At 37.9% G+C, this 23012-nt stretch overlaps 3 protein-coding genes across 4 annotated transcripts in view; 2 read left to right on the forward strand and 1 right to left on the reverse strand.

The window, feature by feature from the left end:
- Window positions 1–9150: 9150 nt before the first annotated feature.
- On the forward strand, window positions 9151–16376 carry LOC135074829 (RAD50-interacting protein 1). The gene is made up of 13 exons (XM_063969211.1): window positions 9151–9363; window positions 9446–9687; window positions 9953–10108; window positions 10288–10460; window positions 10539–10753; window positions 11135–11381; window positions 12086–12263; window positions 12735–12930; window positions 13284–13416; window positions 14204–14257; window positions 14465–14595; window positions 15054–15262; window positions 16178–16376. Exons 1-13 carry the CDS (start codon window positions 9232–9234, stop codon window positions 16374–16376), a joined length of 2265 nt encoding a protein of 754 aa, XP_063825281.1. The 5' UTR covers window positions 9151–9231.
- A 331-nt stretch (window positions 16377–16707) lies between these two features.
- Window positions 16708–19475, forward strand: LOC135074519 (RAD50-interacting protein 1-like). 2 transcript variants are annotated; one of them, XM_063968834.1, is made up of 3 exons: window positions 16708–16862; window positions 17793–17920; window positions 18340–19475. In XM_063968834.1, the coding sequence occupies exons 1-3, from the start codon at window positions 16716–16718 to the stop codon at window positions 18548–18550; spliced, it is 486 nt and encodes a 161-aa protein (XP_063824904.1). In that variant the 5' UTR covers window positions 16708–16715; the 3' UTR covers window positions 18551–19475. The 2 variants fall into 2 exon arrangements, with proteins under 2 accessions (XP_063824904.1, XP_063824906.1); XM_063968836.1 differs by lacking the exon at window positions 16708–16862 and adding an exon at window positions 17209–17371.
- A 567-nt stretch (window positions 19476–20042) lies between these two features.
- LOC135074520 (putative inorganic phosphate cotransporter) overlaps window positions 20043–23012 on the reverse strand; it is a 39751-nt gene continuing 36781 nt past the window's right edge. Inside the window, exons 4-8 of the mRNA XM_063968837.1 lie at window positions 22360–22569; window positions 21930–22094; window positions 21271–21487; window positions 20607–20845; window positions 20043–20235 (exon numbers count right to left, since the gene is read on the reverse strand). Coding sequence (XP_063824907.1) covers window positions 20047–20235; window positions 20607–20845; window positions 21271–21487; window positions 21930–22094; window positions 22360–22569 — 1020 coding nt within the window. The 3' untranslated portion in view covers window positions 20043–20046. The remainder of the gene's footprint in view (window positions 20236–20606; window positions 20846–21270; window positions 21488–21929; window positions 22095–22359; window positions 22570–23012) is intronic.

Here is a 23012-nt window from a genome sequence, read left to right on the forward strand (position 1 = left end):
CCTCTATATACGCCTTAAAGACCTTCCGTCGATTATGTTGAATATTGTAAGAAGAAGTAAGAAGTAAAGTAATAACCTGAGGTTGTATCCGACTGTGACGTTCTTTAGGGGAATCGCAGATTGGGACTTCCGAAGGCGCATTACAAATATTTGCCCCGTGACTCCGCGTCTGTCTCCAACGTCCTGATGGGAATTGGTTGACGGACGGAGCACGCACGCACTATTTTTGTATATTACGCTGGTACTGCGAAGTAAAAGTACACTTTTTGCTACACCCTGGCCTTCTTATTTGGACCCTGCACCTCAAGCTTGTCAGCCGAGAATTTCACACTTTTATACTGGCGTCCCAACGGTGGGCCTGACAAGCACTAGTCCTACCTGCATCTGCACACTGACGATTCAACGGTCACTCTGAGAAGCACAAGTCATCATACCTGTATCTTCACACTGGCGACCAGCGGTAGACCTGATAGGCAGCAGTCCAAGATGGTGGTGACCTTAGCATATGAACAGTTCCAGCTGCTACTCGCGGAAATTTCACCGGGTCGGCAAGGAAATTTCACTCATTGCAATTCCCACTTTCACGGTGAGAGAAACACCGAAGTGGTCGAAGAATTTTTAGCTGCAGTGAACCTATACAAGTGCATTGAAAACATCCCAGACCAGGAAGCTCTTGATGGCGTCCCACTTCTATTGAAAGGTGCGGCAGCCGTCTGGTGGCAAATAGTCAAGTTGCAAGTGACAACCTGGAAGCAGTTCGGGATAGCATTGCGTCATGCATTCGTACCTACGATACCAACCTGCCTTAACTACCAGCAAGTGGTGGTTCATGAGCAGGGGGAGGGGAAGGAAACCCCTTTTGTTATGAAAAAAATTGACAAACAGTGTCATTGTCGTCCGGAATACCAAAATGAAGATTTGGTGCTAACAACTATACATTCAGTAGTCAAGGAATCGAGAGGAATCACAGGCAAATTCTCTCCAAGCTGCAATTACCCTCAGGTACAGAAGATGGTCTAAGAAGACGAAAGATGAACCAGTTGTTCACCGACGAGGCCGTGGACGTCTCAAGAACGTAATCCAGATCTTCTCGTCGGGACGACTTCGTGATCTGAGGGGGAGGTTGTAACAATATCGCATTTATCAATCAATACTACTAGCGCCATCTCGTGGTGTTCGCCTGCATTACCAAGCCTCCGCGGATCACCGTGCTTATTGCAAGATGTATCCAGTTTAGGAAGTGTTTACGCCGCTCGCCGCTAGATGACACTAGCACATTGAGAGTCGATTTCTACACCGCGGTGTCCAGATTTTTTTTCCCTTAAAGACCTTCCGACGATTATGTTGAATATTGTAAGAAGAAGTAAGAAGTAAAGTAATAACCTGAGGTTGCATCCGACTGTGACGTTCTTTAGGGGAATCGCAGATTGGGACTTCCGAAGGCGCATTACAAATATTTGCCCCGTGACTCCGCGTCTGTCTCCAACGTCCTGATGGGAATTGGTTGACGGACGGAGCACGCACGCACTATTTTTGTAAATTACGCTGGTACTGCGAAGTAAAAGTACACTTTTTGCTACACCCTGGCCTTCTTATTTGGACCCTGCACCTCAAGCTTGTCAGCCGAGAACTTCACACCTTTTATACTACTCTATTATGTAAATTATAACAAAAATGTCAATGTTCAGTTTTAAATTAAAACAAATTAATTTCATTTAAAAAAAGTTTTCACATTGTAATTAACAATATTCTCAAATATATTTTAATTAAGAAAATAATGAAAATATGAAGGAAACAGGAGCAGCGACATCTAGAGCGTTTTAGGGTAGTTAAAAAGTATTTGAATTTATTCACCGATGTCGCTGTTTGGAAGCAAGTTTCACTTCGATGACCGTTGTATGGAAGTTTCTTTTTTTTTTTTTTTTTTTTTTAAACAGATTTAACGGCTTCGGATAGTATCCTTACGGCCAATTCTTTAGTGAGATATTTCTTTCTTTGTATTTTCATTCATGAGTACTTTCTGAGTGTTTTCAATGGATTTCTGTTCTTCTGTATCTTAGTTGAAATGTCTTCATAAATTTATATGTGTATTTACAATGTACTGGTAAATATGTGGGTACGTCTTTTCATTCGCTAGTATGGATGGCAAGAGGCGGGGAATATTTTCATCTTCTTGATAGATCTTCAGTAAGCCATCCACTAGCAGAAGCCTTTCCAAATTAAAGGCTGGGCACTGAAGAATAAGATGGTCTAAGTCTGCCGCATCTGCCTGGCAAAATTCACATTTATCTGTAGTGACCATTTTAATCCGTTTAAGGTGGGTTGGAAATTTTGCGTGTCCAAGTCGTAAGCGATTCATTGTAGTGATGAAACTTCTTGAGGTAGAACTTTGCGACTTGCAGTACCATGGTTTTCTTGGAAGTTTCTGTTGTATTTGTCCATACCATTTTCCTTTGGTTAATTTAGTGATATTCCACTCTTCGTGCCAATTATCGAACATACGGGTTTTCAAGATGGAGTCATAGTCTGAGATGGGTACAGGGGGCGCTGGATACCGTGAATCGCCACTATATGGACTTTCTATCTTCATCAATCTGTCCACTATTTCATTGCCAGTAATCCCAGAATGCGAGGGGACCCACATAAACTCTATTTGCTTGCAATCGTTATTCAATAATATTTCTCTTATTTTCGTTATGTAGATGTTGGTCTTGTAATGAATATGAGTGTTTTGAAGACAAGTGAGGACACTCAAGGAGTCGGTAACAATCAAGAAAGTATTCTCATCTCTTATTCCTCCAATATATTGCAATGCAGTATATATTGCATAGGCTTCCGCTGTGAAAATTGATGCGTTCTTATCAAGTGTAAAACATCTCCCAAACTTAACTCTTGAATCATAATACGCTGCTTTAGTGTTTTCCTCAGTTTTAGAACCGTCTGTGTATATCTTCCGATACCGAACCTTTTCGCTATTTACAAATTGGACAAACTCATAGTTGTTATTAACTTTCTTCAAGCAAACCATTGGTATCTTAGTCTGAATTTCTAATGTACTTAGATCCCAATTTACCCTATGGTCTATGCATTTACAAATTTCTTTTAGTTCATTTAAATGCTCACATTGCAAAAGACAATTGTTGTAATACAAATTAAAGTACATTTTATTACTTAAAATCTTAACATAAAACTTTTCTGTTAAATATCTAAGTCTAACTAAGATTGGTGGAATCCCGGACTCTATTTCTAAGGAATTTATTGGAGTTGAACAAAAAGCTCCAGTTATAATTCTTAATCCCTTGTTTTGAATGACTTCTAGCTTACGATACAAAAAATTACTTAGATATCTCCCATAAACAATAAGTCCATAGTCATAATGAGATCTAACTATTGCCTTAAAGACCATATTTAAAATTTTTGGGTCCATTCCCCACGTAACACTTGCTAAGTGTCTCATGATATTTACAGTTTTTTGCATTTTATCTACAATTTTAAGCACATGAGAATGAAAAATTAATTGAGAGTCAAAAATAATACCTAAAAATCTCTTTTCTTCCACTAATTGAATATTTACAGAATTATATACAATATTTACATGGTCACGAGACTGAGAATCATTTTTCTTAGTGAAAATCATGGCCGAGCTTTTAGTGGGATTTACATCTAGTTTCAACTTAACATTATAATACAAATATAATTGACGTAAAGCTTCATTAATAGTAAATTCGGCAAGTGATAAATTTCTATTAGTAGTGTACAACACAATATCATCTGCATATTGCAAAACCGATAATCTAGGAACTGAAATAAACCTATGTATTTGAGATGTGTACAGCAAGTAAATCAAGGGTGATAAGGTGGCCCCCTGAGGAACCCCTTTATAAACTAATTTTGGACCATGAAGGACATTGTTGAACTTTAAATAAACGGTACGCGAATAAAAAAAATCAAAAATCCATTTGCACACTTTACCTGGGATATTGAAGCTATGTAGAATCTCAACAAGGGTTAAAAGATTGACGTTATCAAACGCTCCACTCACATCTAAGAAGGTACATAATAAATAGCTGTGATCACAAAAAGATTCTTGAATATCACCTGTGAACTTTACAAGACTATCTAATGTAGAACGGCCTTTACGAAACCCAGATTGATCGTGAGGGATAATTAATCTAGATTCCACAAAAAGTTCTAATCTAGTCTTTAACATATTTTCAAAAATTTTCCCTACACAAGAAGATAAAGAAATAGGTCTGTAAGAATCAGCATATTTAGGATCCTTATCCGGTTTGAGAATAGGAACTACAGCGATAGTTTTCCATGACTTTGGTATTAAGCCAGCGGACCACAAATTGTTGAAAATATTAAGCAAAATTAATTTAGCTGAAGGGTCTAAGCGTTTAATCAAAATATACGGAATATCATCAAGTCCTGGAGAAGTGTCTTTTTTAGAATTTAAAGAAAAATTAAACTCTGTTTCAGAAAAAAGTGAATTCAAATGTATATTAAAATCATTAAAAACAAATAAATTGTTGAGGTGGTCAGTATCTACAGAATCATGATTAGGAGCTATTTTATCAAAAAAATCTTGTAAAAATTCTTCATCTTTGCTATCAGGCTTTGAAGCTTTTCTATTAAAAACTTTAATGAACTTCCATATTATGCTGATTGGTGTACAACGATCAAAGCTAGAACACAATTTTTTCCAACTGATTATCTTTTGTTCTTTAATAATCAATCTTTTAGATGCTTCAAGTTTTTTATAAATAATGTAATTTTCTATTGTTGGATGACGTCTATACATATGAAGAGCTAATTTAGTTTCCTTAACTGCATTGGAACAAGTTTCATTCCACCATGGCATAGGCTTATAAACTTTGCGTCTATTATTACTATCATAAGTGTGTATCGGTATAAAATCTTTTCTCAAAGCATTTAATAAGTCACAAAATTCTGCATAAGCAAAGAGCGGGTCTGGATAATCAAGAAGATGATTAAAAATCGTTCTAGACTTGATTGTATAGCCTAACCAGTCAGCTTTTTTGTAAATAAACTTTTCAAAACTACAGGAATCTTGGTATATTTCACAATCATAATTTAAGTTAACTAAAGTAGGAAAATGATAGCTACCTAAGGTATCCTCTGTATAAACTGACCACTCTGCTGAAGCTGCTAATGAAGGAGATACGAATGCAATGTCGATTGCTGATGCCGAATGATTGGGACGGCTTAGTGTGGTAGGCTGACCATCGTTTAATATATACAAATTAATTTCATCAAGCATATCATAAATCTGAATACCTCTTGGCTTGTTTGTAGAAGACCCAAATGCTGTATGATGGGCATTGAAGTCGCCCATTACTAGAACTGGAGAAGGTAAAGAACTAATAATATTTTTTAAATTATTTACTGGAAAACGACCAGGACGTGGAGGACAATACGCACCCAAAACTGTTATTGAACTATTACGATTTACTTTTACACTAATGGCTAATGTTTGGATTCTATCATTACTTGCTGTAACAATTTCTTATGTTAAAAGAGAGTTTTTACAAATAATGGCAACACCACCGTAACCAGTGTCACTGTCATTTCTAAATATTTTATAACCTCTAAATTTTACTGAATCTGATGATTTTAACCAAGTTTCATTGAGAATTAAAATATCAATATTGAGTGTAATTAAAAGCTCACTTACGAAGGGAGTCTTAGGCTTAAGACTCTGAATATTGTGTTGAACAATAACTAAAGATTTATAGGTGTACCAGAATCTCATGGCAAACAAAAATATTGGAAAAGTGTGTTTTTCATATGGCAATTGTCTATGGTTTAATTGTCACCTGTCAAAGAAAATTATGAAATCTGTCAGCCGCTGCAAAATTTTTGTAATCTCTTCTTGACTATTTGTTATTTTTGTGAAAAAGTCGAAAAAGTTCAAGCAAGGCATATTGTTTTCAATGTGAATTGTAAAATAAGGCATAATTCAAAGTCGATCTTTGATTCTAAAGCGCGTCGTCGAGTTGACAGTAAGTTGGACTGAAATGTTTTGATACATTTAGTTTATTACCCAACTGTGTCAGAAGGAGGGTTGTGTTTTTTTATATTATTCTTACTTAATAGCTGCTTTATCGGGGTTTTCAGGTATATCTCACAAATTGGTGCAGATGTTATGACCATGTAAAGAAAATTGAAAAAGATTTCATAAAGCAAGATTGAATAATGGAGAAGTTTCCAATTTTTTTCATTGAAATAAACTTGAAATAAATATAAGTAGAACTAATAATAATTGTGTAATAATCATGAAAATATCTCTACAAATAAATAAGTTACAGGGCCCTAAAGTTGCGCATAACTATTCACGCCATTTTGATCGGTGTCTTTACACAGTCATTCGGAGTACAAACAGTAAAGCACCCCTGATCCAGCCAGTTCATTTTTTTTTTAAATCTAGCAGTTTTTAATTTTTCAGCTAGGGTCACTCAAGATTCTTTCTTAGTAAAATTTTGTAACCTTTTTTTTAAATAACCCAGACCTGGCCATATACAAAAAGAACGGCACCGCCAATGTTTCAGTTCCACGCGAAAATATGTAGGTAATTTAAATATGTAATTAATTTCTCAGACATTTCTTTTCTCACAGACGATTTATTTAATTTCCAAGACATTTTCCTATGTTAAAAACCTGAGGTGTAATTGTGTAAAGCAATCGTAATCATTTGACAGTTCATAACGTACGATTATTCTGTCAAACGCTTTGTTTATCTGACTTTATCGTACGTTATGAACTGTCAAATGATCACGATTGCTTTACACAATTCCACCTCAGGTTTTTAACATAGGAAAATTCTTCATACACATACATACCTACCTAAAATGTATATTCGTACTTCATGTTCATTAATATTAGTCATAAAAGTTAAAAAATTAAAAAGTATCAAGATCGTTTATTCCAATTTCCCCAGTATTGCTCTCAACAAAGTTTATTTTCCCTATTTGCCATGAGATTCTGGTACACCTATACTATCCATTTTGAGAAACTTTCTTTAAAAACATTTCTTTAATATTAGAGGAATTAATTGGCAAGCTGTTTTCTTTGTCACAAAAAGTTAATAAAGTATCAACAATAGCTTTAATAATTAGATCATTATTGATAACATCAGTCAACAAGTTTTTATTTTTAATCTCTTTCGTGTCTTTAACATTTTGTTGTTGAGGTCGGGAACCTACTGCTTTGGCAAAAGATTTGTTTAAAGTTGGGAAGAAAGAACCCAAAGTAGTTTTGTTCATTATTTTATATTTGTTTTCTTCAATTTTCTGTTGTTTAACTGGACAAATCCTTGCCACAGCAATATGCTCGCCTTTACAATTGACACATAGAGGTTTGTTTGCGTTAGTACATTCTTTGTATGAGTGAGGTTGTGAACATATGGAGCATACGATGTTCCTTTTACAAAATTTAGTAGTATGACCAAATGCCATACATTTATAACACTGCATTACAGGCTTAATGTATTCAGTTACAGGTACAATGCTTAGACCATAGTTAACATGCTCGGGGAGTACATTACCTGCAAAGGTCAGAGATACAGTTTGCAATGGGATGATACCTTCAGGAGTGCGCTTCGTGAACCTTCTGACTGCCAGGATCTCCTGTGAACTGAGAAGTTTGTCAAATAGATGTTTGCAGCTAAGATCTGTGGGAATGTATCGTATAACTCCTATGCATTCTGATGTTGCCGCAGGGATGAAGGCTTTGATGTCATGAGAAGACAAGAATGTTGAGTTAAACAGTAACGCATTAGCATTCTTTGCATTATCAAAAATAACAGCATACCGCATTGCATTCACTCGTTTTATTTCTTTGACTCCCTTGTTGTACCGACTAAAAATGCTATTTAGGTAGATAGGGTCCTTGTTTCCAAACTTTACAGTGTCATTTGTACTTTGTATGTATACAGGAAATATACAACCTGGAGAATTATCAGGATAACAACGTATATGGTTCTTCTTGTAGTATGGTGCATGTATAGACTCATCATCTTGTACTTCATCTACTTTTCTCTTCTTAGTATTATGCTTGGGGTCTTTACCCCCACTGTCAGAACTCATCTCGCCACTACAGCCGTTAATTTACTGTTAGATTAACTATTTAATTAAATTTTATTAAACTCGCAAAGAAAAAGTTGAACCTCCCGCCTCGAGAGCTTCCCGCCAAAAAAAAAACTATGGAAGTTTCCACACCCTGCTGACAGTCTTTTTTTTTACACTTCACAGATATAGTTTTTTTTTGTCTACGCTTTGAGTCGCTTTGGTTTCTATCATTTCGGCTTGATAAATCCAAAGAGTGATAAAAAGGATAAGTTCTTAGATAAAATAGTTTGTTCGATCACGCAACGAGAGTTAAGGCCATCAACATACAAGAAAAGAAAAGCAAGAAAACTAGGCAAAAAAGTGGTAAACATCACATTGTATTGTATCACATCATATAATTACAATCTTAGCAATGATTTACATAAAGGCACTGGGTCTCTATCAGAAGGAACTCTAGGGGTGGAATCTCCATTGGCGTGGGTTAACGGGCAAGGAGATAATATCTTGGATGGTTGACAATCACTTTTCCTACAATTTAACGTTCCACCAAACTCAACACGCTTTCAAAGATAACCTCGCAGCCGCCTGCTCACACTTGACATGACACAACTGATTGACAGTTATCTCTGGTTATAGATGACCCACGCTGAACTGTCCCACCAAACTCAATGACAGGGGGGCGCTACCATCGTTCAACTATAAGGTTTCCAAACATGGCAAAAATCTGAACCAGCGATCCGGTATTGACGGTGGCGCCCCACTGTCAATGTCATCGATATCTATAACTATATCTTTTTCTGCGCATCAGTCGGGTGTTACGTTTAGGAATCACAAACCTTCTGCTCTACAGATTTATACAGATAACATAATATTAAGATTGGTACTATTAATCATCAATAATAATTTGCAGCATCTGTGTCCGGCGCCGACATACATGTTCGTTATCGTTATCGTTACCACAAGTTCCGTATTTTATGTTTAATCATTAATTACAATGTCTTTGGGAGCTGACGATGACGTTTTTGACGTAAATTAAAAAATCAGTTTTGCTGTGGTTTTGCTGTGTCAAAATTGTCAAAAATGCCCTGAAGAAGCCAGCTGTAGGGGATTGTTTTTTCAATAAATTTTAAAAACTAACAAGATGAATGAAGACCTGAAGCTGATGTTAATTGATGATATTAACATAAAAATAGGTGGTGATATTAATGATTTGAGCGAAGCATTATCGCTTGAACGGGATTTGTTAGAAAGGAGAACAGCTTTGCAGAGCAGTGTAAGTGAAAAATTTCAGGATTATTTTTTTTATTTCACGAAGGATTATGATTATGTTTACAATATGAACGTTTGAATTTCAGTTAAGATTGGTTAACAATGAGGTGCCGAACAAGATATCTCTCGCTGTTGCGAAAGCTGAGTCGAATTCCACACAGATAGCAAATCTTAAGAATAGAAGTGAAACTCTCAAATTAAAAGTAAAAGACTTTCTTGAACGAACAGAACCTTTGCGCACAGAACTGGACAAAAGGTTCACCGCGATAAACCGATTAGAACATGTACTAGTTTATCTGAAATCATTTGTGAAAATAGATGACATCAGGTACGTAACATTTTCCTTCAGTAAATAATATTTCATAATAGTTTCGCTATTCAAAATTTGAATATAATCGGACCATAATTTATAACTTCTGTATACTATACTCATTATCTTAAAATCTATAATTTTATGAAGATTCTTGTATTTGAAGAAAAGCGCACACAATTATTTCATCTTCATTTTGCTTCATTGATTATATGAACATAATTTTCCCAGTTAAATATGTATTTCATGTGTAGGTATAGTTTTAAACATTGTAAATTTGCAGCCGTCAAATGAAACAATGCAATGACGATGAGCAGCTAGTGCTCTGGTATGCAGAGCTCAAAGAAATGTGTATTCTATATCAAAGCGGTCACCGGGCTACCTATGTCAAAGAATACACACATTACTGGCACAATATTCTCAAAGATAAAATGACAAAGTAAGTTTATTTTATACCTAAATATTTTTTCTTCTTTTTTTATCCTAATGACCAGAAAAGTTGTTTTAAATATTGTTATGGAACTGCCTGCCCATTTTGTGTCTTATTGTTAATCACCAAATAAATGCATTTTTCTTTGATAAGCTTGTGAATGAAGGTAATTATTTTAACAATTTTAGGAGCTATGAAGACACTCTAAAGCTGATCAAGTGGCCCTTAGCAGCTGGTGCTCAAAACTCACCCCCACCGAAAGAGATATTAATTAGATTCAATAATCTTACACGCTATTTGTTCCTCATCGAAGAACCTGAGAGTGTTTCCGTAGCTAGTGTATCTGGAGAATTTGGACAAGGTAAAAACAAAAATATATCTTACCTTTTTTTATAATTCCTTTACTTAACAATATTTTTGTCTTTATCTTCTTTTCCAGAGCAAGACCCTTGTCTCCCAGTGAGAATCCTATTACGCCCTTTTAAGAAAAGGTTTGCTTTCCACTTCACTGGGAGTCGACAGACTGCTCGAATCGACCGCCCCGAGTGGTTCCTAACCCAAACCCTCAACTGGATAAAACATCATCAGAACTTTGTGCGGAACAACGTCCAGCCTGTTGCTGATAAACTTGAGTTGAAGAAGATAAAGACTGTGGTATGATATTTTTATTATCTTCAATAGTTTTTTTGTCATTATCCATCTGTTAAAAATATTGAAAACCAAGAGCATGCAGATCTATGAAATATCACGATATCACTAGTATCACGATGACACGTCTGCTGCTGCTGCTGCTGCTGTAATTACTTGTATTCCCACAGTAATTTATGACCGTTTCACCATCAATCCCTAATTTTTAAGTGAGCCCTATTTGCTTTATTTTTTTAAAGGGGTCACTTAAAAATTAGGGATTGAGGGTGAAAACGGACTTTAGTGTTATAATTTTTACCTAAGCCAGTATAAGCTTGGGAATACATACATCATTAATATGTTTACTTCTCTTCTCACCTTAATATGTAAATTACTTTGCGTTTACAGGACGAATTCAACGACGGTCTTATAGCTTTAGCTGCTGAGCGTCTCCACACAGTACTTGGCTTGTACCACGCTCAGAACGCTAAAGGAGATTTACTCGATGCTGACGCGGCTTTCGCCCATGCTGTTGACGAAACCCTTGGTTTCCATAGAGAGCTGATGCTTATTACGGACAATGAAACCAATAATGTGTTAGCAGTGCTGACTAAAGCTGAGATCTTTGTGAAATGGCTGGCTGTTGAGAAGAAATGTGAGTAAATTGTTTTAAAAGGCTTTCAGGAATAGCAATTTCTAGGAATTGGATCATTAACTGTTGGGTTTTATGTAAAGCTGTTTTTAATATTTTTAAGGCAATGTCACTTCTTGATGAAACAGTTAACTAGGTACTTTTATATTCTTATAAGACATTCAAGTAAAATTAATTCACATTAATTTCAATAACTTTTAAATCATGCATAATATTATATAATTTATTTCATTTATGTAATTTATTTCCTACTTGCTATTGCTGATGTCATACATGGTTCTCCCATTTGACTGAGTGGTTCCATTAGTACATACTCATACATAGTTCAGTGTAATGTAACATAAGCACAAAATCACACAAACCTTTGCTAGCTAAGGACTCAGTTTTGCAGTCTGGAGACATACTTTTGAACCATTACTGCGTACTGCAAACTTGCTATATCAGACAGACATCTATATTATGACAATGTACTATTTATAGATCGTTTCATCCACGAAGACGCGCCCCACCATTCTTCCGCTAATATTTGAGCGTTATCGGTACACACTAAATTATCCATGAGTGCACACGCACGCTACAATAATGACGCTCGGATTGCTCGGATCAAACTCCCCGCGCTTCCCTCGACCAAAAATTAGTGGGGCGCGTCTTCGTGAAACGATCTATATCATGCCAGTAGTAATTCCAACTCTAATCTACACACATAGACGCGCTAGCAAAAATGGATGAGACACTAAGCAGCGAGCAATGGAGCGAGGCGGTGGCGGCGGGCATCGGGTCCGCCGTCGGGGCCATGGTTTGGGTCCCGCGGGGCGCCGACTGGTTCATAGCGCTGCTGAAGACTATCGAGGACCGATACGTTGTGCTGCCTCAGCCGGGACACCGGTAAGTAAATAAACATAGTAGTAAGTAAATAAATAGGAACAAACAAAAACACATCACCCACTCGTAACTCTTTAGAACTTGTATAGCAACTAGATATAGGTGAACATACATCTTATGTGAGCTAAGAGCGAGATCAAACGCGAAGCTCAAGATCTCGATGGAGGAATGTTGTGGACGCCCTCTGCCCCATCTAGAGGACATAGGACCATAAGTCATACATCTTATGTAGGTAACAGTTTTTAAATACGACTGTCGACCGGCTACTCTAATTGCAGAAAAAGCATAGTTACCATATTGCTTGATTTTAAATTATTAGTCAATCTTGGGACGAACCATTGGTCCAGTAGTATATGTCTTTTGTTTGAAAAGGAAAACTGTTCACAAACGAATCAAAATTGCAAAATAATAGGGCGCGAAGTATCTATTCACATGAATCTCAAAAAATTAATAGGGTCGTCCATTATTTTCCAGATTACAATTCCTCGAACTTCAATTGGAACTGGTGGAAGAGTGGCGCGTGCGTTTGACGCAGCTGTTAAACGCTGCGGTCTCTTCACTGCGCCCTGAGACTTTCTTGACAGCTGATTCGTCGCCGCATCCGTTGACAGCTGTCATCAATGCCACGCATCACACCAGAACTACACTGATTCAGTGGGCGCATTCCTTGGTAATTTAATGCAATTTCTTTTTCTCGGCTTCAATTTAAGTCGCGCAAGTTTTCTTGATCGTATTATGTTTTTTGCCATTGGTCCGATTCAAATATCTTAGACGCCCATAATATGTCGGCTCGGTCTTACGACCCCAAGAGTTACTACCTTTACTTTTCGTAAGTGCAAAGTCTTGGTCAAAATTGAACTTTCCATTTCATCTCCTTCCATAATGTTTCGCCCTTAAGTGTCCAAACACTGGGAATCCTGCCAAAAAAATCTAGTAGACGCTGAGAATACCCATGAGCTTACTCAATGAGCCATAAAAGAACAAAATATGCAGGTGTTACTTACAATATTTTACATTTTGCAGCATTACCTCCAACTGCACTACTACCGGCGGCAGTTCAACCACTTCACACAGCTGCAACACCTGGATAACGAGGCTCAAGAACAAGCAGAGAACTCGAGCGCTGAAGAAGAGAGCGAGGCATCCAACGTTACAGGTTTATATTTATTTATTTAAAAACTTTATTGCACACACAAAAAAATAAGCGGTAAAGGCGAACTTAATACCATGTGGCATTCTGTACCAGATGACCTTGGGCAAGACAGAGAATTACTTTACAGCAGTAAATATTCTCGAGCCATGTCACTAGTTTCAGTAGAACAAGGCCTGGTGATCAACTAAAGCGGAGAGAAGAGATGCGTTTGAATAACCAATCAGGGCCCCAATTGCGCTAAATTTTCAACTGCAATGCGACTAGGCAACATACGAAATTCAGCTATTTGTATAAATCCGTATCGCGGTGTCGCTTTGACAGCTAGTTCAAACGAAGTTGTAACGTAAACGGAATGCAACTGTGTCTTTTTGTACAAGCTGACAGAAAACTACTTAACATAATTATGCTATGTTTTAGTGAAAAAAATATGAGGTGTTCGGACTTTTAATGGAAAGTGCTTAAATCCGTTGTTTCGTCTTTGTTTGCATGTGAACTTTACCGCGATACCGAATTGCACATCAGCTGGAATGAAATTGGAGCGTGAATTCAGTGTGGACTAGAAATGAAACGCAAATAAATTGGCCATTACAAATTAGCGCAATCGGGGCCCTGACTTTTGAACCGAAGCTGAGCTGTCATGTGGAAATAACATAATCTAAATGGTCACATCTCTACTCTCCACTTAGGTGGAAATCGGGCCTAATAGGTTAAATATTGAAATGAGGCAACGCTTTTATGTTTTTAAGTTTTTGTTACGTTATGATTTAATTTTTAAATTCATCATCATCAGGTGATTTAGACTCCACTGCAGGAAGGCGACCCTCTAACGTACCAGAAGACAAAGGTAGGTTTTTTCCTTTTTATTTTATTTTTTGCTTTAAATGTTATTTTTTTAAATTTTATAGTTAAAAGAGTATCTACTTTCAAATGACCAAGAGAAGACTCCGTATTTCTATGAGATTGATGTCACCGGCACACACTGTGACATACAAATGTCATTTAGGTAATGAGAACCTTAAAATTACTTACATATAGTTTATTTTTCTTCCAGTTGACCTTGACGATCTAGCCAAAAAGAGGCCCACGTTGAAGGAAGTCGAACTTCATGCCAAGAAGCTAGCAATGAAATTTGTAGAGAAATCATACTCACTGATGAGTGACTTGCCGCCAGTTGAAATACAAGTAAGTAAAAAAAGTTGTAACATTGTGAAGTGATTGTATGTATAAATAAATATGAATTTTATGGAAATAGGGGATGGGATATCACCAGCTATTGAGATACTTTTTATGAACTGTTAAAACGGTATTTTTTACGGAGTTTATGTAACAATCTTTATTTTTGACGTCTCAGTTGTATTTTCAAAATTGATTTAGCAAAAAATATTTACTTCAAATCAAATAAAAAGCGAAAATTATTCAACGAATATGATCAAAGTACTTTACAATCGTCGTTTTTTTGTTACTTCAAGAAATTACAGTTTCGTATTCTCTATTCATTGCAAAATTACGTACCTTCGATGTAATTAAGAAATCACATTTAATTCTTTAGAAACATCTTTTAATCCACGTTAGTAACTGACCTTTGGTAACGATACGAACAATAACATGCCGCATTCACACCGTCATCCCCTTTTTTCCAGATCCCCGATTTCACCGGCCGTTCGTCATCTCCCATAGCAAGCATGGTGATAACCACGACAATGCCAGAGAATCCGGACGCTGAGGATGCCGGCGTTTTCGGCGAAGCCCCGAGTTTGCTAGCTCGGCTTCGAGACAGCGGTCTGGCGGACTTGTCTGAACATATACTGCTGGAGTTTAAGGCAGGGTTGAGGGATTATAAGAAGTTGGCGTGAGTGTTTATTTCATAGTCGAAAGTAGGGATTTGAAACGTGCTTTTGGCGGTGACAGTTGAAAATGTTTTTTTAATTAATTGATTGACAGTCAAACTTTTAAGTGGGCATGCCTTCTCGTATAAGCCTCAGTATCCGGCAGCGTAGCGTACTAGACGCGTATTCGTCATTAAACGCTTGTTGTTGTAAGTCGAATAAAATAATTAGCATAGTGACGTGTAAAGTACGGCCAACGAGAAGCGATACCAAATGTAAACAAACCCAATGTCATGGGTGAACCCGTCTGACTTTGACATATTTTGGCGGGAGAACGAGACATTACGACAAATACTTTAGTACGCTACGTTGCTGTAGACAATGACGCTCTTTTGTTTATTCTAGACAGTTGGGCACCGTTCTTCAACCTTTCTGTGATTTACATAAGTAAAAGTTCTCATTACTCGAATTGTCACTTGTGTTAATTGGTATCTTCTACCCACATCAATATTGTGCTTATGTTGTTACTGTTGGTGTCCCGAATGAATTAAATTTCATCATCATCATCATTTCAGCCACAGGACGTCCACTGCTGAACACAGGCCTCCCCCAATGACTTCCACATCGCACGGTTGGTAGCGGCCTGCATCCAGCGCCTTCCCGCTACCTTTATCAGGTCGTCGGTCCACCTTGTGGGTGGACGTCCCACGCTGCGTTTTCCGGTACGTGGCCTCCATTCCAGAACCTTGCTGCCCCATCGGCCGTCAGTTCTGCGTACTATGTGCCCAGCCCACTGCCACTTCAGCTTGCTGATCCGTCGGGCTATGTCAGCGACTTTAGTTCGTTTACGGATCTCCTCATTTCTGATTCGATCTCGTAAAGAAACTGCTATGGAGAGGGCTATGCTCGGAATTAAATTTATGTATCTTTATTCCCAGCTGGCACGCGTGTCTAGTAGTAGAAGAGATGGCGTTAAGCGTATCTGCGCCGCTATGCCGACCGCTGGCAGCGCTTTGCGCGCGGTTGGGGGCAGCCTCGGCGCGCTTAGCACCCGCGTTGGCCGCCCGATTACGCGCGCGCCTGGCTAATGACGTCGACCAGTACATTTTCGAGGTGAGGCTTCTTACAGGTCATTGACCCCATTGAATGGTGGATTGTGAAGAAACAATAGCGAACCAAAGCGAACATTGTTCGGCTTCCATACGGCTAGCACGAAAAACTTTCGAGTTCGAATCGTTCGCGTATTCGAATCGCCCATCAAAACATTTAGTACGAAAACTACAACAGCGCCCTTGTGAACGTGTCGTAAAGTGAACTTGGTATGAGAAATGGTGGCACGAAACTTATTTTGAGCATCAAAATTGTCACATTATCGTTTAATTCGAAGTTTGAGTATCGAATTTTGTCGTACATCCATCTTCATCATCCATCGCCATCTCTTCTACTACTAGACACGCGTGTGTAGTAGTAGAAGAGATGGCGCTAAGCGTGTCGGCGCCGCTATGCCGGCCGCTGGCGGCGCTATGCGCGCGGTTGGCGGCAGCCTCGGCGCGCTTAGCACCCGCGCTGGCCGCCCGATTACGCGCGCGGCTGGCTAATGACGTCGATCAGTACATCTTCGAGGTGAGGCTTCTTATAGGTCATTGACCCCATTGAATGGTGGATTGTGAAGAAACAATAGCGAACCAAAGCGAACATTGTTCGGCTTCCATACGGCTAGCACGAAAAACTTTCGAGTTTGAATCGTTCGCGTATTCGAATCGCCATCTAAACATTTAGTACGAAAACTACAACAGCGCCCTTGTGGACGTGTCGTAAAGTGAACTTGGTATGAGAAATGGTGGCACGAAACTTATTTTGAGCATCAAAATTGTCACATTATCGTTTAATTCGAAGTTTGAGTATCGAATTTTGTCGTACATCCATCTTCATCATCCATCGCCATCTCTTCTACTACTAGACACGCGTGTCTAGTAGTAGAAGAGATGGCGTTAAGCGTGTCAGCGCCGCTATGCCGACCGCTGGCAGCGCTATGCGCGCGGTTGGCGGCAGCCTCGGCACGCTTAGCACCCGCGCTGGCCGCCCGATTACGCGCGCGCCTGGCTAATGACGTCGACCAGTACATCTTCGAGGTGAGTGTAAAGTAATTAACCCTCAAACGGTGGAGTGGCATAATTATGTGACGCAAGGGAGAAATAATGGCGAACCACAGCGAGCCTTGTTCTTCTCGCGAATAGGGAACAAGCGCTGGCGGCGGAGAAGCTGCGTATACTTAGTAGCGGATTGTGGTCATTGATCCTTAAACGAGTGTGACGCAAGAGAGAAACAATGGTGAACCGAAGCGAGAATAGTTCGGCTCGCGAATACACGACGAACAACGGCGAACCGAAGCGAGCTCCTCAATAGATGCTCGCGAGCTTTGCTCGCACTTTGTACACAGCGTGGATGACGGTGAACGATAAACTATTATTTAAGCTTTATGAGGTAATTTTTAAGCCTTTAGATGCTTGTGCTACTGACATATTTTAAAGCTACCATCTTAAATTGTTACAGGAGGTGGTACTAGAAAGGTGGTTCAACACTGGAGGCACGTTGCAGTTTACTCACGACGTTAAGAGGAATCTCGTGCCAGCTTTTGCGCCGCCTAACAAAAGCGCGTCGCACTGCAACCACTTGCCAAAGTGAGTTCTTACTATAAATATATAGTTATTATTATTTCACAAATCTGTGCTTTGCAAAGAGACAATAAACTTTTCCTTTCTGTTCTTACGAATTAGAACGACAACCTATCAAGTTGTGTATCAACGATGTGTATATTCTAAGGCTGAGTTGCACCATCTCTTTTTAACCGTGACTATAACGATAACCGGTGTTTTTTGTATGGAGTTTCATTAGACTTTTGACGTTTGTTAAAGTTAAAGTAAGATGGTGCAACCCAGCCTTTCCCTTAGAAGGTGTGTTACAAAAATGTATGAATTGAAAAACTTTTTTACTCTCCACAAACATGTAATGATAGTACAACATTGGGCGTGGACTACATAATAATGAACTGTTAAACAGTTAATATTTTTGTTATTTATTCTCGATTTAACCTTTCCAGACTCCTCGACGCATGCAAACTCCTCAATATGGATTACGACGATGCGCGTCGCCTTAAAAACAACTTGTCCAAACACACTCAAATCGGAGCCGAGAGTTTGAATAACCAAGGCATACACAATATACAGCTTAACGAAGCGAAACAGATTCTCAGCCAAAGGACTGATCTATGTGACCCGACGGCGCCGAGCGTGGTCATGGAAATGTTCTGAAGTTTCGAAGGGGGCGGCTTCTAAATTCGGTCTCTAAGCAAAAGTTAAGGAGCGCTGAGTTCAGGTGAGCGTAGATAGAATGTTGGAATAGTGAATGTAGTTAGACGACTTTTGAATAACGGTGACATTTTTAAAACAAATGCTGCCACATGTGCCTTCACTCTGCAGCAGAAATGATTTACTTTTTTGTTATCCATAACAAAATAGCGACAAATCTAAATCAATGATCAAAATATTCATAAGCGGATATTTCGCATATTAAATGAATTGAAAAAAAAAAAATATTATTGGGATTTAAAAATGTGCGTTTTATACATTCCATGAAAAGTTGTCTGCTATATTAAAATTGAAATGACTGAATTGAACATCGGTGCTCCAAAGACTTGTCTATGGTAAGGATTGCCTTATCTATGGCTACCTTATTGTGACTTAGAAGACCCAATTTGGATAAGACCTCCTCCTTCGTAACCATATTTATAAGATTTTACTCTTTATGATATTTATTACATGTAAGTACATAATTGTATGTAATATAATTATATACATTTTATATTTTTTTATCGTTTTGTTTATTATTTATGATTTTTTGTTTCACGTTTTTTAAAATAAAAGTTTTTTTTTCGTTATAAAAGTTTTTATTTAACAAATTACATTTTATAATAAAAAATATGTAACTTATTTATAAGAAAACATAACTATAATCGTCATCATAGCCGTGTAATCATCAATTTAATCGTACTAAATGTCTATACACTATCAGTATTATATTATAAAGATTAGGAAAATTAATGTTCCACACTCAATCTACATAGCAAATTCAGTGTTACCAGTATCAAAATATTACTTAAAATCATTCAAATGGCACTAGTGCATATTGAAATGAAGTGTATTCGCAAAATACTTACAAATAAAATTGTTCACAGCCCTCCATGTTTTATTTTTAAGTCAAAATTACGTGAACAAAGTTTATAAATGCTACTGAACATAAATTTTACAGTTAATTTAACTTTAATAACGAACGAATAGTAATCTCATTTCTTGTCTATCTTTGAAGGGAACATCAGTGAAGTATTTACAGATATACAGTAATAAAAAATAATACTTTCCTATTAAGATCTTAGTTTTACTACATCAAATCTAATTGTACAGTCTAGTCGGCAAAACAATAAATATAAAAATATTGTCAAATCGCAATTGACAAATTGCCTTAAGGTTACATAACCTCAAAGTATAAATTACACCCAAATAAATATACATGTAACTTCACACTTTTGAGAATTCTCCATAACATTACTATCACAAAGCACTGGCTGTGGATTCATGGAATCGCCAATATTAACATCTAATTGTTCAATGCATCAAATACTTAGTTTTTGTACTACATTACATAACGCGACCATCTGCGAGAGCCTTGCATTTCTGTTTTAACAATCTCTCTGTCCTCGTCACGCGTGTATTTTTTCATATTGTAACCCTGTATCGTCTTTTGTCTTTGTCTACAACTTGACTTCAGCGTTGACGGACTTGTTGTTGGCAGCCTCTACTTCTTGCTGTTTCTTTGGGTCCTCCGTTGTGTTGTTCCACCACTGTTCGTCACCGGACGCCCACGCGACGAATACCAAGTTTGTCACGATAAAAACGGCGAGCGCTATCCAGAAGACTAATCTCCATTGGACTAGTGTGCTCTGTGAAAAATATTAGTCAGGTAAGTTATATTATAAGGTTTATTTATACACAAGTAATCTCTACATATTTTTTGTTTATAGAAATAAGATTTCTTCATTGGCTTTTTTTGGCTGCTGCTTCAATTGCTTGTTCATTACGGCTTGTAATGCTAAGTAGATGTAAATTGCAAGGTACTGCTTGAAATGATAGAAGAATATCAAGAAAAAGAAGTAAATGTTACATCAGAACAAGAGTTTATTATTGCTTATTTTTAAAAGTATGACTTTGTAATTTGTAGCGCACGCACTTATAACTTACTACTCAGAACTAGCGCACACCCTTGGATTATTATCGCCTAAATTAATAAATTGATTTAGGTTTACAAACTTACATCTGGCGTCAAAAGTCCGACCAAGTACGGCGCAATGATGCCAGTGATCGCTCCGATGCCATTGACTATCGCCATGATGGTGCCAGCGTAGTTGCCACTCAGATCTAACGCGTTGACCTTCATGCCAGGGTAGAAGGCGCCCATGAGACCCATGGATGCGGTGAACAGGATCACCACAGCTTCGGTGTTGCAGCCGGAGTAGGATGCCAGGATCATGCAGATGCCAGGGCCTACTGACGCTGGAATTGAAAGATACATAAGTATTGGGCGTAAAGAACATATAATATGCGGGGTATCATTTAATGACAGAATTTATTTTTATTGGCATTTTGAAGACGCCATGCTTGAATTTGCTCTGTTGAACTTTCAGGTGGGATAGAAGCAAAACAAAGTAAAAGGACAAGTAACACCCATCCGTAACTTTAGAAGGACCGAAACTAGATAAGATAATATGACATTGTAAGACCCATCCATTTACCTCTAAATGTTTAAGCGATTAACATTAGCATCTATCTTTTACATCACACTGTTTTCAACTTCAACAACAATAAGATTAAAAACGGTGCGTACGTAGTCATTTATCTGCTCTAATAGTGGTCAAAAGTTCTATAAATCCGCACGTTATTAATTTATTTTCTACTATAGACTTCTAAATTATCCTTACCGATAGTAGTAAAAGTCTTCCTAGCATTGGTGACAGTGAGCCAATTCCTCTTGACGATCTTGTCGCAGAGCCAGCCGAATATGATGGAACTGACCCACATGACAGCATAGGGTAGAGCGGCCAAGGTTCCAGTGCGGTGGATGTCGAATTTCAGAACACCAGTCATGTACTTGGGCAAGTCGGTCACCATCGTGAAGTAGCCGTAGTCGTGGCCGATCTGAAAAAAATATATGGGTAAATGAGACTGCTGCAGTTAATAACGTAGTACCGTTCAACCGCTGCAACTCCGGTATAGCCAGACCAAAGACCAAGACCAAATCGCATAAAAATGCATCAGTTTATCGGTGATCAGGCTGTGCTGATAATCTAATGGAGACTCAATAACACAAAAGTACATGGAATAAAGCCCGACGTAATTATATTGAATTAAAATGAGGTCTAAGCTTTAATATTATGATTTTAAATATAAAATTTATTAAATTATTGACAGAAACAAGTTAGAAAATTATCATCTAAAGAAAATCTTGTTCAGCCGTGATCTAATAAATAAAGAGCACTAATATAATTATGCCCTTACATGTATGAATTGCCTTAATCATTAATAAATATTACACTAAATATCGGATTAAACTCTCGTTTATTCATAAAGTTATTCTCACCTGAGCACACACAAGAGCCCAAAGAGGAACAGACATGAAGATGGCCTTCCATGGTATAGAAGATGGCTGGCTGTTGTGATGTCTTCCGAGAGCCTCTTCTAGATATTTCTTTTCTTTGTCCGAAATGAAAGGATGAGATTCGGGGTCATTGTAACAGAGGATCGCCTGAAAAAAAAAAGAAATTTGGTTTAATATTTGCTGATACATCTTTGTATTATAATTTTGATTTTATCTTCTAGAGATGTGGTTTTCATTAACGCCTTATTATACAGGGTGTAAAAGATGTAGCACACATTTCTCTTAAAGGGGGCGAAACCACTTCTCAAATGTAACAACTTTCACTTTCACTTTGGGGCCACTGTCGAAGTCTCAGAAAAAAAAAACAGAAGGTAGAATTCAAATTTTTATATTGTCGAAAGAAATAACTTACCCATAAAATGAACCACAAGATTCCAAGTGCACCAAAGAGGTAGAACACCGACTGCCATTCCCCAGTCTCCTTCATGACCAGACCAGAGAGGTAAGTCCCAGCGATATTGCCTATCTGAGCCCCTCCGAATACTAAGGAACCCATGCGTCCTCTCTCGGAGACTGGCGCCCATCGGGCTAGAAGAGTGTTCAGGGCTGGGAATGTTGTGCCCTGAAAAAGAAAGAGCTTTTACTACTGTATCAAGTAAGTCACAAGTAAAGGTTACTGGACTGCAGAAAGGTGGGTAGTGTTTTCTTATACAGAATGTTCCAAAATTCAACGTCAAATGGGCACCGGGTGACAGACTAACTCAAGGCAGCTCTGAGATATTTTAGAATATGGAGTGTTTTACCGGTGTCCGCTTGTTTTACCGGTGTCCGCTTGACGTAGAGTTTTGAGACGCCCTGTATAATATTTGTTTAAACTAATTAAACTAGTAATCTAATTACTTGACTCGCTACCACATGTTGTGGTCATCGTTTTATCATGTAGACAACTGCAATCGATTTCAAGGCTCCACTTGAAATCGATTAGTATTCATATAACAATCTAGATTAAATCGAGATCGATCTGAGTTTTTGGTCATGATCATACAATGTCCATTCTTATGGTCG

Source organism: Ostrinia nubilalis, chromosome 9 (genome assembly GCF_963855985.1).
Source record: "Ostrinia nubilalis chromosome 9, ilOstNubi1.1, whole genome shotgun sequence".
Taxonomy (NCBI): Eukaryota; Metazoa; Arthropoda; class Insecta; order Lepidoptera; family Crambidae; genus Ostrinia; species Ostrinia nubilalis.